We start from the raw sequence: 18,587 nt of genomic DNA, 5'->3' as shown, positions 1-18,587 counted from the left end.
AACATGGCGTAGAGATAAATAAATACCACTAACCCACCCTTCTGCCTTCCTATCCCCAGCTGAGATAGTGCAGATAGAAAAAGAGATCCCACAGTCAGTCAATATAGCAATCATCAGCTCTTTTGTTAATTGCCAACTTGATAACAAGAGAAATCAAATGATTATCATGGTGACTGGCTACGTAGGCCCTGATGTGGGGCCAAGAACTGTGAGCAGAGGGGGCTGTGGGATAAAGGAGTCCAGCTGACCCTTGAATGCAGCCAGTGGGCTGGGAGGCTTCTGCACAGAGGCTCATGAGCTCTTGGAGATACCTGAGGCTTAATATGCATCTGGGGAGAAAACTGACAGGGGAGAGTGGTGGAGCATTGCTCTCCTAGCTGAGGTGCCTAGGTGTCCCATTCTCTCACAGCCCTAGGAACCTTTAGAAGGAAGAAGCTGTCAAAAAAGTCAGTTTCTGCCTGTTTGTGATGGGCAAATCTGCCTAGAGGGGACCAACACATGGTGCATGACATTTTTGTTTGTAATGGCTGTTATAGTGCCCACCTCCCAGGATCTTTCATCATTTGGCCTTCAAGGGTAGCTGGTATGGAGGGCATAACAGACACAGTTTTCCTTCCCATGCACTTTCTTTTTTTTCCCCCTTGAGGTGGAGAGTGCCTCTATGTTTTGTCCTCTGCTTTCTCAAGTAGACTCTGGGGATGTCAGGGTCTATCTCCAGATGGTGATTGCTCTTTCCGTATTTGACGAGAATATTTGGTTCATTCCTAGGTGCTGGTTCTACTGCTACCAGGTTTGGCTGTGATTTAGGTGCTTGTAAGGCACCATAAAGCTATTTTTGTCACTGGGTAGGGTTGTTGGCAGAGCTGATAGTGTGGAGATCAGGATGTGATGAGGAATAGACAAGGATTCTGTTTACAAATATATTCAGCTTTTGAACACATTTCGGTGCTTTGTTGTGACTGGACCTTTTCTCATGTTGGCCAAAGTCTGAGATTGTAGTTTACTTGCAATTCAGGCCTGTGTCATTCCCGTCTATCACATCAGATCTTCTCTACTCTTTGGTCCTAGCTGCAGTACAAACCTACAAGAGGAACAGGGAGCAGGACAATATGGTACAGAACAGCTGCGGCTATAAAAAAAAGCAGTGATCATTGAAACAAGGTTATCATTAACTTTGGGCTGTCATAAATGCAATCAGAGCATCAGAACTCCTGTTTGAGACTGTGGGTGGGCATGGGAGCAAAGAGAAGCATAAGGTCCATGTGTGCTGATTGCTACAGAGATAGGGTCACTTTAGTGAGCTTTTTTTGTTTTTCTTGACAGCAGCAGGCCAGTAGGGAAGAGTGCTTGGTTTGAATCTCGGGACACTAAGGACCTTAGGCTCCTAGAGGCTTTGCTGCTCAGCCATTTGACCCTGCTTGTCTTTTGCCCTGTCAGGGTTCTCCAACCTCTCCCTCGGGGACCAGATGAGCCTTCTTCAGAGTGCCTGGATGGAAATTCTCATCCTGGGCATTGTGTACCGCTCCCTGCCATATGAGGACAAGCTGGTCTATGCTGAGGACTACATAATGGATGAAGAGCACTCTCGTCTGACAGGGCTGCTGGAGCTCTACCTGGCCATTCTTCAACTGGTGCGCCGCTATAAGAAGCTCAAGGTGGAAAAGGAGGAGTTTGTCACACTCAAAGCTCTGGCCCTTGCCAACTCAGGTACAGCCCTGGCCCAGCCAGCCTTGCAATCAGGGAGTCAAGGCTCATGTGGTTATTTGGGAAAAAACTAGAGCCTACCGCCTGAGACTGCTCTGTTTGTGTCATGCAACATTCTCAAAGCTCCTTTCTGTCCACAGAGCAGGACTTAAGTTTGAAAGCAGGGAGAAATGAGGCTTACTGCTGCTGCAGCCCCAACTGTGCTCTGGCCCTGTAGTAGAGAGTGGAACCAGACAGGGATGGGCTAGCTGCTGGTTTCTAGAAGTAAAAAAAGCCCTTCTTCATTAGCAAACCAACTCCAGTGCCATAAGTTCAGAAAAGGGAATGTGGACCACACCTGCATGCACCTCGGTAGTGTTGGTCAGGTACAGCAAACAGGGAAACCCTGGTCCCAATTTCAAATGCCACCAAAAGCTGTGGGGTTGAAGCTGCCTGGTCCTGTCCTGGAGATGTTCGGTGACTACAGACACTGAATTCCCCTTTAACTGGGAGACAGTGTGGATCTGGATTACAGCCCTCAATTGATCAGGCTGCAGTGTACAAAAGCTGGACAGGCACGTATTTGCTCAAGAGTCCCATACTCCTAAAGCTACTGTGTGACGAGGGCTCCCTCTACATCCCCTGAGTCTCATTGTCTCACACCATATCTCCTTGCTGAACCACATCATGCAGGTCACAAAATTCACCCTTGCAGTCCAGCCTTGAAACCAGTATCTGTCTGGCTAAAGCTGTTTTACAGAAAGACATCCTGTGTGAAGCTGGAGAGAATAAAAGAGGGTGAATCTACATCTTCCATGGTAGCTGACTCTAATAATTAATTGTTCTCTCAGGTGTTTGTTGTTTTTTTTTTTAAAGGCACCATATCGTTAATGTCTGTTTGCCTGAGTTCAGCCTCCAGAGATGAGTCTTTGTTGAGCTGTGTCCTATGAGTCCAGGTCTTTTTATACCTAACAGCTTGCCACGATAAAGTTCCTGTTCCTTAGTTGCATTCCTTGACTATGGATATATTACTTCAAGTGTAAGGTCCAGGATGCTGTGAGGCTGCCCTACCCCACCATTTTACACCATTCTGTTCATCTTTGCCATCCACACAATTCATAGCAGTAGCAAGGTAAAAGAAAAAAGAAAAGAAATAAATTTCTTACAGCTCATTGATAAAAACATTGAGTAGCATCTGGTTTTTTTACTGATCCCCTGGATTTTCACTAGAAAACTCCTCCTGCAGGGTTGATTCACCACTGACAGCTACTTTGAGATCTGTCATCTAGCCAGTTACTAATCAATTGAAAGTGTTCTTTATTGATATTGTATAGTGCTAATTTTTAAATGACAATGTCCTGTGGTCCTAAGCCAAGGGCCTTATAAAGTCCCAAGTCTAGTATATCTGTGCAGTTAACTTTATCAACCAAACTTGTAATCTCATCAGAGAATGAAATCAAGTTTATTTGACAAGACCTCTCTTCCAAAGTATCATGTTGACTGGCAGTAGAATCACAGAATCATTTAGGTTGGAAAAGACCTTTAAGATCACTAAGTTCAACTGTTAACCCACCACAAACCATGTCCCTAAGTGCCACATCTGCACACCTTTCATAAATGTCATCAGTCTTAACTGATTGTCACCTTTATTTTTTCCTTTATTTTTGCCTTGGTTCACATCAGGCTAGCATAGAAATTATCAGATAAAACCTAGGAAAATATGTGCGTTATTAGAAATTTTTCGGTCATCTTGAATTTCTTAAAAATACCAGGACTTTTCATCATTCCTCTGCCCTAGATGGCCCTCAGCCAGCAATTTTAGAACTGTTAAAGCCAAGATATCCAGCTCTCCTATTTCTGTGAAGTTTGCCCTAATAGTTCTAATATGTTGTTGCATAAACAACAGACTAAGAAATCATCATCATGTAACACAAGTACGTAATGCTTCTCTTTTCTAAACAAGACAGAAATACTAATTGAGGACTTCTGTCTTTGCTGCACTGCTGTTAATAGTTTAATCATCTCCAGGTGAAAAGATACGCCCTACAAATGATCATTTTTCTTCTATTTCTTAAATATTTATAAAACTTCTTTATTGTCCTTAGCCCTTCCAGCCATGGCTTTTCCTCCTATGTCCTTCACTTCCCTTATCGATTTTCTACACTTCATAACTTCTGATTCATATAAATTGCTATCTAGCTCCCTTTTTCAATTTCTCATATATTGCTTTTTTAGCTCTAATTGCTGCCTTCACTTTGCCACTGAACCAGGATGGGCAGATGGCCAAGGCTGGCATCTCTCAACTGTGGAACGGTGGCTTTTGGTGATGTAATCAACTTGTTAAAGAACCTGTCTACCAGGAAGGTCATGGGATTAAACAGGAAGAAGGGCTCCTCAGAGAGGCTGAATTGCTAAGGTAGTGGTTGTGACAGAATAAGTGCCCCACATTTATCTGGCCCATGCTATGAGCAGAGACACTGCAGGATCTGAGCCTCGGTGCTGTCAAGTTCTTCACAGTGCAACAGAAGCACTCTCTGCTGTTGTTGCTCACTGTGTTTTCAGGACTAAGCCCAGAGTAAGCCTTATGAGACAGTATCTATCAGGAATGGAGAGACACTGAACAAAGACAGAGCAGAACAACTAACACTCATCAGATGCTTTGAGGTTCTGATTCCAGTGGTGTGGAGTAAACAAACCAAGGTAAGGATCAGGAAGTACAGGCCAAAGCATGTTCTCAGCTGGATGGAAAAATCCCCTCTGACTTCACTGGTTTCTCCTACTGCAGCTAGAAGTGCAGCTATGTAGGAGCATAATCCACAAAAATATTGCTTTGTTATTTGTATTGAAAGATATGAAAGTAAAGCATGAGATTTTGTTTTTCATGTAATTAAAACTTCTCGCAACACATGCATAAGGAAGCTAGAATAGGGCAAGTGTATTTTTCTACTGTAACTTAACATTCAACCTTCACATTCTTTTAATACTAGTTCTTTTTCGTTGTGTATTTTTGACATGAATAAACCTCTGCAAGTATGTGCCTGTGTGCAAACAGCTGATTGCTAAAACGGTAGGGAAGCAGCCTGGACCAGGCTTCAGCTCTCTTGAGTCAGAAATAGGGTTTAAAGATGAGCACTTAGATTAGCACCTGTGCTGTCTAAACCTGCTTTCTGCCTTCCCTCCCCTATAGATAAATTCTTGAATTTTCCTTATCCCTGCTGGGTATAATTGCTCATGCAACCCAGGTTCAAGGGACTTTCCTCTCTTCCACGCAGCCCTGTGTATATTGACCCTTTGTTTCTAGGAATTCAAACAAATGAAAACAGAAGTGGGAGCTCAATTGCTCTTCACCAGAGAAGAAGCTGACAATGGGCTGATCTGAGTATGCAGTGTGACACACCAAGGACACACCTGCTGGGACTGGCAAAGATAATTCAAGGGAACTTTGTCTTTAGTAAGTGCATTTTAGAGAGCTGAGCAATGAATTCTTAATGCCCAGAGCAGCAGGCAAGTCCCAACAATATGATCACCCATTTTTTAACAGAGTAGAAGTGCTAAGACTTAAGTCGTTACCCTTCAGAGCCAGCAGTCTTTTTTTAAGCATTCCTAGGTCCTCTTTCCTTAGGATAAAAATCGATCAACCTATGTATTGAAGAGCTCTCCAGCTTACCATACAGCACACATTCATTTTAGGACATGCCAGATTGTCCAAACTTTATTTCCTCTTTTTTTTTTCTCCAATGCATTTTAATGCTGAGATGGAGTGAACAAGATCAGGATCTGGCAAGGGGACGTGTAGCAAATTCTGTACCAGTGGGTCCTGTGAGGTTCCTGCTCCTACCAGAAAATGCATGAGTTAATTGAGGAGGCAGTGGGCTTTGTCCGTTCTCACACCTGCCCTGTACCCCATCCCAGTAGTGCTGGAGAAGGGTTCCCAGCATGAAGCCTGGCTTCTAGGCCAGCTGACCCTCAGGGACACGGTCAGGCAGCCTGCCCCCATCTCAGTGCTCTGACAGCTGTAAAAATTCATAGCTATTGATTTTGTAATTAACAGTTTATCAATGCCATCGATACCGGTTCACTGATGGATTGCAAGGAAGTTAATCCTGCAATGTTGTTTTATTTTTTGCAGTCAGCTACCAATTTTAAGCTTTCAGCAGAGAGAGGTGGTGGTGGGGCAGGCTTTGATCTTTATTTCCCAAGTTCCTCTTGCTATATACATGTAGTTATTCAGTGCTGTTAAGTCTTGTCAATATCAGTACCCAAAACCAGAGCACCCACTTTGACCTGCAGCATGGCTCATTGCCTGGTACTTCTAGTACCTGCTGGGATCTGCAAACTCTGACAGGCTGTGTTTACTTCTCCCCCTTGTGCCTCTAGCCAGAAGGACATTGAAGAGAAAGGCTGGAGGACGTTTCCCTCCAAGTTTCAACTTTTGATACTTCCAGTCTCCAAAATGACCTCTGCGAATGAGTGGGAAACAGATCCTACTCACTTCTCCTGGATTGTGCATGGAAATTTTTCAAATGTGCTGCCTGGCTGGGAGAAGTTGCCAGACTGACTTGGCAACATCCTTCTCCCTCCCTACTTTTCAGAATTGACCTCTGTGTCTAGCTCAGGTCACTGTGGTGCCCTACCAGCCCTTCTCTGAGTTCCTTTGCCTGGTCTTTTGGGTACAAAGTGTAAATGTAGCAAGAACAATTCTTCCTCAGTAGGCTTCTTGGGAATACAAGCCTTTAATATCCTCTAATTAGTGAATTCCTTCTAAACAGCTTCTTAAACAGCTTTCTTGCTAGACATAATATTTTCCCAACTGTTGTAATACTTTATAAATCATGCATCATAAATATTTTTAAATTAAATGTATCTCATGAAATTCACAGTCTCTAATTTGTGACTGTATTCTCCATAGAGATGACACATGTTTCTACAGAGATTTTGGCAGTTCAGATGGCTTTCCTCCCCTTCATTGCTGTCACACTGGGGAACCCATGTCCTCACATTTGTGTTTGTGAGTGGGCTGAGCCAGAGCACTGCCACACTGCAAAGCCCAGGCTGTGGTGGCAGGCAGTGCAACTACAGGTGTGCATGTGTGCTTGCCAAAGTGTCCCTTTGCTGTTGCTTCTGGATTCACTGCCCTGTGGCAAGAATCTTTATCAATGGGTTCAGTATCGATTAAAAGTCTCTGAATAATGAAGACATGGCAGCGGTGTCTCCAGCTCTTTTCAGGGTTTTAAGAAAGAAGCAAGAGGAAAAAAAGAGCAAACCTTCAGTGATGCTGTGCCTGGTTAGCTTTTCTAATCAAACCTCTCTGCTCTTTGGTGCTGCTCTCTGGCATTATGACTTACCCACAAGTTTAGCAGCCTGTTCCACACTATTTCCTAGCTCGACCCTGGACTCAGTCATTACCAGCTTCATAGACACACCAAGGAACTGTCTAGCCTCGCAAACCCTGCTACCCCTCTGACAGCTTTTAGGAATCTAACTGGCAGCCTAAGGGAAGAGGAGGTGTGGGTTTCCTTTATTTAAGCAGGAAGCTCCCTGAGCAGCTGCTGGCAGTCTCTGAAAACAGGGGCATATGTACAAAGATGGGTCTGGCAACACCCCTGGGCACGCTGGTTGTGACCTACTGGGGCTTTTCTGTCTTGCTGACACCCTGAGCAGCTGCAAGGCAATTAGGCAGTTTAGACAGATGAAGCGCTATAGCAGTGTTAATTATTCTTAATGAGATTGCTCCCAAGCGGCAGCACAGCAGCTGCTGCCCCTTGCAGGGTGACTCTCACCATAAGGAGCATGGAGGGCAAGTAAATGTGCAAATCACAAAGGCTCCTGGCCGACCCCTGCACAGCCTTGTGGTGGCTGGCAAAATGAGCAGCACACAGGGCACATGTGTCACCTACCCCTGGTAACCTTACTGTCTCTGCACTGCTAGGGCCAACACACTGGGCTGCTGCCAAACTTCATAGCAGCAGCACCAACACCTGCCAGCAAGGTGTTTTTTTCCCCTTAAGAAACAAACCAAACCAGCAACAACACTCCCACCCCCACTCCCGGGGGGGTGGGGGCATGGGGGAATGACAAAACCAAAACAACCAACAACTACAGAAAAGAAGGAAAGAAAATATCCTTAACTTCAGAACCATAAAGGATTTCCTTCCTCATGTCTGACTTGTCTGTTTGCTGTCTTTTCTCCCTTCCCCCAGACTCCATGCACATAGAGGACATGGATGCAGTGCAGAAACTCCAGGACCTTCTCCACGAAGCCCTGCAGGACTACGAGCTGAGTCAGCGCAATGAGGAGCCCCGGCGAGCAGGCAAGCTGCTCTTGACCTTGCCCCTCCTGCGGCAGACGGCTGCCAAAGCTGTGCAGCACTTCTACAGCATTAAACTGCAGGGCAAGGTTCCCATGCATAAACTCTTCCTAGAAATGCTAGAGGCAAAGGTCTGACAGCCCCAGCGCCAGCCGACAGTGGCCGGGGAACAAACTAGAAACAAAGATGCAGACAACGGAGTAATCCAAACAGCAGCAGCAGCCACCGCCGGCTTTTATCTCCAGTCATTTATTACGGAAGAATTATTTAATGTCTATCTGTCGGCGTGACTGCAGAATCTTGTGTACAGAAGGGGGGAAACTTTTAATCAGTCACCTGTTTCTCTTTTTTTCGTTGTTTTCTCTGTGGGAAATACCAGAATATGCTCTTGCACTTGTTGAGGCAGTCATCGGGGCTCAGCCCCTCTGATCAGCGATGCTCTCAGCGCTGTCCAGGCTGCCTGCTCCCCAGCTCCCTCTGACAGTGCTGGAGGGGGAGTGGGGACAAAAGCAGGAAGAGAGGAAGAACAGTCAATATAAACTTTATCTGCTCGTGTTATGAGGGGTCAGTTAGAAAGGGAAGCAGCCGTGGTCCTTCTTTTTGTCACCTTTCTGCCTCTAACCATAGAGCAGATGCTCCTTTGGAGAAGAGCACTGCTGGACCTCTCCTGAACAAAAAGGCTGCCTCCCAGGCTCCTCTAACACTTGTACATACAGGCCCCACTTCTTACTGGGAAAGATGCTCCTAACTGTGTAAGATATTCTGCGACCTTGTACAGTGTGTCATTACGCCTGGCTAGTCCATCCCATGTACAATTCCTGCAGGCCCCTGAAGAGGTAGGATGTATGTCCCTGAGAAAATGCAAGTCTTTCCCAAATGGTGAGAGAAAAGAGCCTGATGTGCTGGGTCGACTTGATAATCTCTGCATCCTCTCCTATGTGGTGCTAACTACAATTCTTCCACACTTTTCACCCTGTAGTGTATCAAACCTGCCTCTTCAGCTCAGCTGAGTACCATTCCCCACTTGTTCCTTGTGGCAGAGAACACAAGGTTTGTCTGCATGGTTACTGCCCAAGTATCAATACACCCCAAACCAGATCTTTCCTAGACTTCACTAAATGATAGCTCTTTGCCTCCACAGAGACTTAGGCTTAACGCCAAATTCTAGTTAGGAATCAAGGGCACTGCTTTTCAGAGGAGGCAGCTCCAGAGCCTGAGAGATTACTTTTTTGGTGACAGCCTAGGGAAATAAATTAGACGGTGGCATAAGATTCCCGATACTCCAACTACTGTCTTCCCCTGCCTCATCCCATTATCCTCAACAGCAGGAAAAGAGCAAACATATATTATACCTGGGGCTGTAAGAGGCTCTCTTCCTGATCAGAAAGCAAATACCTGACCTTGGGTTCGTAGAAGAAGAACTGGAGTAATGTTTATTTACTACTCTTACATACCCAGGTTTCTGCTATCTCCAAGGCCTGGTTTATCAGCTCTGCTGCCTAAGCCATACCTGCTGCATTCTCAGTAGCCAGAGGGAAATGTAGGTGACTGACAAAACTGACTGCTGGCATTCTTTGAGACTTTATTTTCTAGGTCACTTAGTTTTAAGCTAGCCTGAGCTGACACAACCTGAGTGTCCTGTCTCTTTTGTGGTCAGCAGCAAGGCAGTAGAGGTGAGGAAAAGCCTCTGATGTACATTTGAGACACCACTGACTCTATTACCTCTGTTCTCCTCAAGCTTCCATCCCTTCCTGGCTTCCCCAGGAGACAGGTGGTGTGGCAGAGGAGTAACTTGCCCCCAGCAGGAAGTCTTCCAAACCAGGGTTGCAGTGTGTGATCAGAGAGGCGCTGGGAGCTTGTTTTCTGCTGGAGCAGAATGTGTCACAGCAGGGCTGTCAGTGCTGCAGAACCCTGCCCAGCAGACTGAGCTATGGGTGCTGACTGATGGTGACCTCTCAGATCTTGTAGCCAGCCCTCACCTTGTACTTCAGTTAGTTCAGTTCATCTCATTTGAGTTCTTCCTACGCTACACAGTTGTAGCTACTCTCACTCATTTTGTACTTCATTGATAATGGAATTCAGTCTTACTTCAAGCATATTAGTAAACCAACAGAGACCTAAAGGGCAGAAGGCACATGGGAACTGGAACTCCAACAGCAGTAGCAATTACACAGTGGTCTTGTGCTTTGAGCAGATACTCATGCTTCTCTCCCCAGCTCCCTCCCAGAGGCAGCTGGCGAGAAAATCAGAGGCTTTTGGTTGCACTCATGATCCCTGTACCCATCTGTGACTGAGGGACCAAAGTAAAATGCATGCCACTACTATAGAGTCAGCTTGCCATGTGCTGCACTCTGGTAACTCTTCCTGGCTGTGGCCACTCCTGAAGGAGTGCTTTTGCAGGTGTGTTATGTTGCTTTATTGCCTGTAAGTTTGACTCACTTGACCACTGTTGCAATCTTGCTGAATATGACCCAGCTCGGCCACAGCACATTGTGTCCCAACTTGCTGTACAAAGGTAGCTGTCCCAAAATGGGCTGAAAAGATCCTAAGAAGCAATTCTTACTCTGTCAGGCCCTGCTGGAAAGGTCACTTACACAAAAAAAAAAAGAAAACAACCAAAAAGACCCCACCACAAACACCCACCCAAAAAAACCCCAAAAGGCTCTTCTGTCTTTGTTGTATTTGGACTCAGGCTGCTTTCCAGAACAGAGAGCCAGAACTATTTACAAAACACAATTATGGAAAGCTGCTGAGTTAACTTCTAGCTCACAGAAACTGCTGGCTATTTAGAGTAGGGCTATGGTATGGAGGAAACTCCTGCCTTGACAGAGCAATATAAAGATACCAAATGCATTTTTTTCCAGGAACTTCTTTCTCCATTAAAGCTGCATAACCTTGGAGCCCATCTGAATATCCTCCATTGCTTGAAGATAATATGCGGGGAAATGTTTGAATTGCTTCTGAAATAGGATGGGAACTGAACCAGACAGTACTTAGCGTATATTAATCTCTTTAAACAAGGAATGCCAACTCTCCCCAGGAACTGGACCAGAAACACCTGTCTAGATTTAACCCTTAAAAGGCTTGTACCATCCTAAATTTGGAACCAGGTCAGGTCTCTTGGGCCCTTCAGGCAAGTGCAGGAATCACATACACCTGTTCCCAGTTACTCTGATCTTCATCACTGGTATTATCACACGGCCGCTGAGGAGGAGCATTTCCAGGATGGTAACATCTTAGTGTAGTCCTCTCAGTGCGCTTTGAAGGAGGAAATGAATCTTCAGCAACTGCTTAGGTCTTTGAATGCTCACAGTCTCTTATGAAAAGGTCTGGAGATGTGGAAGGTGAGACATGAACTAGGAAGTGGGGTTTGGGTCAATGCTCTTATGCTGCTCACTTGTAATATAGGAGTCACAGAGTCAGGTCCATACACCTTTCCTTCTTCACGGATCAAAAAATGATGGAGCTTGAGCCGCTGGGACACAAATGGGCTCTATGACTTAAAGAAAAGCAAAGCAGTAGAGGTAAGTGTATCAGTGACAGTTAATAATATGAAGCGCACACCAGCAACTACAGTAAAAGCAACTCCAGCCCCTGATTTGCATATGTGGATAACAGAAACGACATACCTGTCAGCTACTACAAAAGGCAGTTCTTCCCAAGTGACCAGCTCTTCTGTTTTAGGCACATTCTTCTCTGGGAACACCAGTGTCTGGCCTGTAATGCAAAACAAATTTCATGGGGATCAATTAAAATAAAAGGTAAATTATGACACGGAATTTTGGTTTCTGAGGAAACTTGGGCATTACACCTCGCAGCAAAACTGTGAAGCTACAAGAAATGCCCCCATAACAATCAGGACCTTGCAGTATTGCTCATGCTAAGGGGGCATTGTTTTCATAAGCTCTGTCATCTTTTTTTTTAAACTATTATAAGTATATAAAATAAAACACGCTGCACCAGAAACATGTAAGCAGCTATTAGAGGGGAAAGTCATTGAGAAAGACCCTAGAATGTAACTTGTTGAGCTTATATTACCAATCAGAGCTAAGAAAAAAGAGCTTCCACTTTGTATCCACAAGCTATAGTCAATCATATGGCCAGAGGTCACTCTGTTGTTCTTGTGGCTGGGTTACGTGGAGAAGTCGGAGAGAGACAGAGGCTGTGAGAATGATGCAGGGAGTCATAGACTGAAATAAACAGTATCTACTTAACTATTATCTGCTCCTAAAAAAAAATAAAATAAATAAAATAAAATAAAATTAAAAAAAAAAAAAAAGAAAAACCTGTTAAATAAATTGTATTCCTGTGGTACAGGTCATTTCAATCAAAATAAGAAATAAAACACAGAAATGTAAAAACTAACCCAGACAGAGTAATGTTTATTGTGTTTAGGAGGTGCTCTGTTCTGTCCCTTGGGATGCAGATAGCCTCATAGAAGGGGCCAGTGTGGGGGAAGGTGTGATCTGTGCAAGCTGCAGAAGGGTAGGAGAGCACCAGTCCTCTCACTTAGAAATGCTCATTTGGTGTTTTCCCATATAAAAAACACTTCCCAGAAAGCTTCTGAGTTTTTGTGAGATGAGCTTTGCTGAGGACTTGTTAAGACAGGCACTGCTGTCAGTCTCTGCCATGGACCAGTCTCTTCCACTCACCTATTTTCTTCCAACATTCTACACTTCACGGGTACAAGGAATAATCAGGAGCTAGCAAGGAAAAAGTCTTGAAGTTGTTCCAGTGAAAAACAAAACCTCTCATTATAAAATAGACCACTGGCTTAAATCCAGCAATGACATCATGAATACTGCAAGCGTAACAGCAGCTGCACAGTGCTGAAGTCATGGCATTTACATTGATCTGGTGGTCAAGTGGTGCAAGAGGGAAAGCTCATAGCTGCTTGAGAAAGCAGAAGAAAATGTGCTGTGGGAGTTGGGGCAGAGATGTGAGAAACAAGGACCCAGGGTTTTATTCCACCTCTGATTCTATTGAATACAGACAGCATCACACTGTTTAAGCACCTCCATCTCCACATGCCTCAGCCAATGCTGCTAAGGTCTTTCTGGGCAATGGCACTGCACTGGGATGATGCATCTAAACGAGGCAATCAAAAGTCCTCTTGGCCTGCCCTCAGAAGAAGGGGGTAGCTGAATTATTGGTGGCTAGTAAGAAAGTCCATGGGCTAGAAATGAGCTTGAATGATAAAAAAAACCAAGATGATCACAAAGCTGGAGAGGGAGGTGAAGCACAATGAGAGCTTACACTTACAAGAGCTACCCCTAGCCCAGTCACCAGCACTCTGACTGTAACAGGCACAGTCTTTGAACCAATAAAATCCCCTTCTAAGTTCACATAGGCAGCTCGCAGCCCACCTACATTGTGTGCATAGGTCCTCTGAATGTTGTATCTACTCACAGAAGGTTTAGATTTGGCCACCACAGTAGGACTTTAAAATGGACTGTACTTCAGGTTAAATATAGCACAGGGATGCTATATGTGTATATATACATATATATATATATATAATATATATATATGATATAGTTGATCTGTGGCTTCACAAAAGGCAGTAGTTTTGGGGTTCTGAAAAGTGGAGTTGATGGTGTTAAGAGATTAGTAAGGGTAGCCAGAGGACTACAGAGAGCCTAGGCCTCACTCTTCACACACCATTCAAGGATTGTTAGTTCCTTGGTCCCTTATTTCTAACATGGAAGCTGCCTTCCTGGGAGTTCTCCTTTGTCTAGGTGTTTTGAGGCTTTCCTTATTTTGCTTACTAGTGTTCATTCACACTGGAATTAAAAAAAAAGGCTGAGAGAATTGTCTTCATGGTAACTACACAGAGCATTGGGAGAAGCAGAGGCCAACCTGATATTTCCTCTTACAGAAAAGCTTCACAGGAAATACTAGGAAAATACTCTATTTTCTCTGATCAGCTGGGGAGGGAAGAAGGTTTCTTTACTAATCAATGTAGAGTTCTCTAAACACATTTTTCTCCCCCAAATTTAAGGCCTTCAACAGGTCTTGGGCAAGGCTAGAAAAGTCAGCTCTGAGAGTAGCAGCATCCAAGTATGAAGTAGGAGTGAAGTCACAGGAAAGATCTGAACTGGCCAGAGGCTCAAAGCATTTTTTGCAAGAAAAACTGAGAAGACAACAGCTACCACTGACTCATCACAGATTTGCTAGAGATTTCAGTGCTTCACAGATCCCTTCATAAATGCAATGAGTCACATGCCTACTGCAACCATCTCTTGGCAGCACATGCATCTGTGTTGTTTCAGATCACAGACCCATTTAGACCAGTGCCCCCTCTGCTAACATGGCCAGTAGCAGATGATCAGAGGAGAATGTAAAAACATGGCAAGGAGGTACAATTAAGTCTCCTAGCAATTTAAGGATCAAAGACTACCTGAGCTAGATATGTGGTCTTTGCATTTAACACCCCTCAATGATTTTTCTTACATTAATTTCTCCAGTTCTGTTTTCAAACACAAGCATTCATCCTTCACAGAACCCTGCAGCAGTGAGTTCCATGGATCAGCACTCAAAGAAGTATCTCCTTTGCCTACTCTGAGTATACCATCAGCTCATCCTATTTCATGCTCCTACAGCTTGCATTAGAAGACAATCAGTCCCCTGCTCACTTTTCCTTACCATGCACAGTCTTTCACGTCTCTTGATTTCACCCACCTTCATTAATTGCATTTCCAGCATTGTAAATTCTTTTCCATCGCAACACTGAAAGCAGTCAATGCTAGAGGTAATTTTCTATTACCATTTACATTATTAAACTTAAAACACATTAACCAAACTCTTGCTTATATTTTTTGTCAATGGTTAATGCTACTACAGATCAGTGATCTTTTGGGTCAGTTTTAGGAAGTATAGTTTCATCAGATATTTTTCAATCTAATGAACCCTTGCAACCAAGCCTGGGGTAATCACATATTAATCCCATTAGTTTTTGTCATTGCACCATAAAAATTCATCAGTGTCCTAAGGGAGTAATGCTCCCAGCATTAGCACAGGTGTCAGCTTTTCAGGGTGCTATCCCCAGTTCTTCCAGTGCCTTGAGCACTTCTAGCTCAGACTCACTTTTTCTAGCTGCAGAAAATATAAATCCTTACCGCTGCTTCTGCACATTTCTTCTTTCCATCACTGCTCTGTTTCTCATGATGAGTTCCTGCTATGATCTAGCCTGTTTCCCTTGATAATCTTTGATATATTTTTGTTTCTTCACTAGTGGATGATCTCTCTTTCTCCCGGCTCCCTCCTCCTGTCCTATTTCTGACACAATGACCATGTGGGTGAGGAGGACACCAGTGAATATCCCGTCCCCTGTGGCAGCGGACCATACCAAGCTTCTCCAAACCCCTGGCAAGATAGACTGTTCCACCTCCTTTAAAAACAAGGTCCCTGTGGCTAGCAGCCAGCTCACTGTTCTGGATGCCTTCCATTTGGAAGGAGGGTCACTCCAGCTAACTCCACTTTATTGTTCCCCATTGCTGAGGCTTTGCTAAGATATCCTGGCTTTCCAGTCCTGCAAGGAATGAAATGCCACCCAAACCACACTCACCAAACCAAGGGGAGGGCTACAGGAGGGCATTTGTAAAATGACACTGTTGATGCCATTTGGTCCAGATTATCCTTCTTATGTTTGCAAACAGGAACAAAGTACAGGCCTGAGATACAGTGCATAGTCAGACTAGATCACAGCAGCTTCTGCAACAGCTCCAGTGAACTAGACAAACTATGCCAAATCAGAGAAATACCACACTTACCTCAGGCTCCACTGCACAACCTGAGAGAACCTCGAAATCCTGACGGCATAAGCCGGCAAGGCCATGCAGCAGAGCACCACACAGCGACGTGTGGTGTTGCCAGTGCTTTAATTAGAAAAGCTGCGTTCACATGATGCTGTGTTCACCTGGCAAATAGTTATTAACCCAAACTGAGTTACAGCAATTATAGAAACACCACCAAATTCACACTCAGTGATCAAAGAAAATAAAAACATTTTACAAATAAATCATAAACACCTTCTAAATGTGCCTAGAAATGTAAACATGAGAGAAACAATCAGTAAAAAATAACAAAACCTGCCTGGACATAACATTGAGCTCTGTTTCTCCACTTGCTTGGATCAAGAGAACACCTTGCCTTTTCAAAAGAAAAAGAAAATGCCTGGACTAACTTAGGACCTGTGTACTCTGTCATCTGTGAATGAGCAAGTGAACAGGCAAATAAAATGTCTTGAGTTTACCAAAATGATAAAGTAATTATCGAAACTATAAAAATACTATGTAAAATTCTGATTGATATATAAGCAAATGTGACACCATTTTGCAGATCTTCCCCGAGCCTGTCAGCCTGTGCTGCAGGCAGAGCAAAACTGTGAGAGGAGTAGAAGCTTCCTACCCTGAATGTATTCTGAATTCTGTAAGAGACTGCAGTTGGATAATGCCACTGCCCAGCACACTGAACCATAATAGCTCAGCACTTCCTTTTGCCACCCATTGCCTATTGCAAGCCTTTTGTGCAGGAGGCTCCTTTTCATTCCATGGCTGCTCACTGCACACAAAACAGGCCCCGGCTCACTCTTCTTCCCTGGGGCATGGAGCGTGCAATTAAGTATATCCTAAAAGGTGGTTGAAACCCAATATAAGTGATGCCTAGGACCTTTCAAATTGTGGGAGACTTAGTAACTGCATTGGATGAATCAGCTTGGACTAGGACTTGAGAACTGTCTTGGGTTTTGCTTTTCACACGGAACATGTCCACAGAACAGGGTATCCATGACTTGTTCCAGAGTTTGTGATTACCCTGTGTCCCAGCGCATATTGCTAAGTTGCTCCTGTCAATTCTCTGGACATTCTCACAGACAAAGATAGTATTGGCTACCTACAGCTGCCTGACTGCTGTGCATGTTATTTATTCCAATACAAAGAATAAATAACTTACCCCCAAGTTATCAGTGAGATACCATGCTAAAGCACAAATGCTGTCACCTCCTTGTGCCAGGTTCCATATACTCTGCTGGTTATATTTATTCTCACACAGGTCATCACAGCAAATGCCCATTTCATTGTGTTTGGCTCTGCACTCTCCACAGCACAAGTTGTTCAGATAAGCATTTCCCTTTTCAAAGATCAAGAGTCAAAGAACAGAAACTGCAATAGAAACTGTCTGGGCTATGACTATGAATAGCTGCAATTCAGCTGTGATATGCCAAAGGAGAAGGACTAACCTGCACTTGGACAGTGCTTCATAAGGTGAGCAGAGTTGACTAGATGTCCTTCACAAAAGTATCCTGGTGACTTCCCAGTCATGATGGAGAAATGAAATAATTTCTTCCATGCGCACTCATCACGTAACTAGTTGCCCAGCAAATCAGGAACACACAGTACCTCTAAAACAAACAGGAGAGAAAAAAAAATGATATAATGATAACACAAAGGGAATATCGAGCAGCATTGCAACATCTCTGTCTTTCAGACTTCACTGAGGAATCAAACACCCTTTGCAGTTAGCTTTATGCTTCACAGTTACTGCTGCTAAACAGATTAAACAAATAATCTCTCCTCTGTTACTTCTCTCCTTTCACAGTCCTCAGTCTCCACTTTTTAATGGGCGTGGGGAGATGTGGACACAGTATTACTTCCCTGCCAGTCCACACCTTAGGTACCTTTTTTTTTTTACTGCTGGATCATTTCTCGTAATTAGGAAGGTTCCCACTCAGATATATTTGGAGCTTTCAAGGAAAAAAGAGTGAGAAAAGAGCGGCTAAGTTAAAAAAACGTGATACAGTTTGTTCTTTACCTAGTTGGCATAGCTAGCTTTGCTGCTTGTTTCCCTTTCATCAGCCTGGCAGGAAACCCCAGATAGGAAGATTTTTGCCCTACCCTCACCACCAACCCATGTGTCAGTGAGAGTGCAGGGTGCAAATACGAGGCCAATGTGCTCCTGGAAAAAAAGGAGAGAAGCAAACTAACAAAGGAAGACACTAATGTCAACTTGTTCCTCACCTCAGCCCTCAGTATGACTACTCTGTTCCTTCTTTTCCTAAGGTGAATCTTGAATGATTTCTCCTGGTTTGAAACAGATTCAGGAAAGGAAAGGGAAGAAAAGATACACAGCAAAAGGGAGAATGAGTCAATTCAGAGCTTCAGAATCAATGAAGCTTAAATACACCCCTACATACAGAAGGGGTGGAAGGCAGATATTATGTGGTTTTACTGCGTATTATTACTTCCAGATGAGACAGTAATATTAAGTGGCATGAGAAAAGTTTGTCTGAACAAGGCAGGCAAAGCCCTGCACTCTTCAAAGCCAACAAAAAAGCTGAAATATATTTTTCCCATTAGCAGGAGATTTCCCCATATCCTCATCACGGTCTTTGTTGTTAGGGAATCATCATAGAATCATGGCCAGGGTTGGAAGGGACCTTAAAGATCACGTACTTCCAACTCACCTGCCAGGGACAGTGACGACTTCCACTAGACGAGGTTGCTCAGACCCCCATCCAAACTGGCCATGAACACTTCCAAGGATGGGGCATCCATAACTTTTCTGGGCTACCTGCTCCAGTGCCTCACCACCCTCGCA

At 44.1% G+C, this 18,587-nt stretch overlaps 1 protein-coding gene and 1 long non-coding RNA gene across 4 annotated transcripts in view; one reads left to right on the top strand and one right to left on the bottom strand.

The window, feature by feature from the left end:
- The window catches only part of ESRRB (estrogen related receptor beta), a 128,684-nt gene extending 118,071 nt beyond the window's left edge, over positions 1 to 10,613 (top strand). For all 3 annotated transcript variants that reach the window (XM_027637830.1, XM_027637831.1, XM_027637829.1), the window contains 2 exons: positions 1,438 to 1,707; positions 7,884 to 10,613. In XM_027637830.1, coding sequence (XP_027493631.1) covers positions 1,438 to 1,707; positions 7,884 to 8,128 — 515 coding nt within the window. In that variant the 3' untranslated portion in view covers positions 8,129 to 10,613. The remainder of the gene's footprint in view (positions 1 to 1,437; positions 1,708 to 7,883) is intronic.
- Positions 1,021 to 17,385, bottom strand: LOC113944563. The gene is made up of 3 exons (XR_003526725.1): positions 17,230 to 17,385; positions 11,621 to 11,708; positions 1,021 to 1,081 (listed from the first exon to the last, which is right to left on the bottom strand). It is a non-coding gene; the product is annotated as an uncharacterized LOC113944563 (long non-coding RNA).
- Positions 17,386 to 18,587: the final 1,202 nt, after the last annotated feature.

Source organism: Corapipo altera, unplaced genomic scaffold (assembly GCF_003945725.1).
Source record: "Corapipo altera isolate COAL_440 unplaced genomic scaffold, ASM394572v1 23, whole genome shotgun sequence".
NCBI classification, from domain to species: domain Eukaryota; kingdom Metazoa; phylum Chordata; class Aves; order Passeriformes; family Pipridae; genus Corapipo; species Corapipo altera.
Note: the sequence above shows the minus strand (reverse complement) of the source record. Positions and strands in the feature narration are given on the sequence as shown.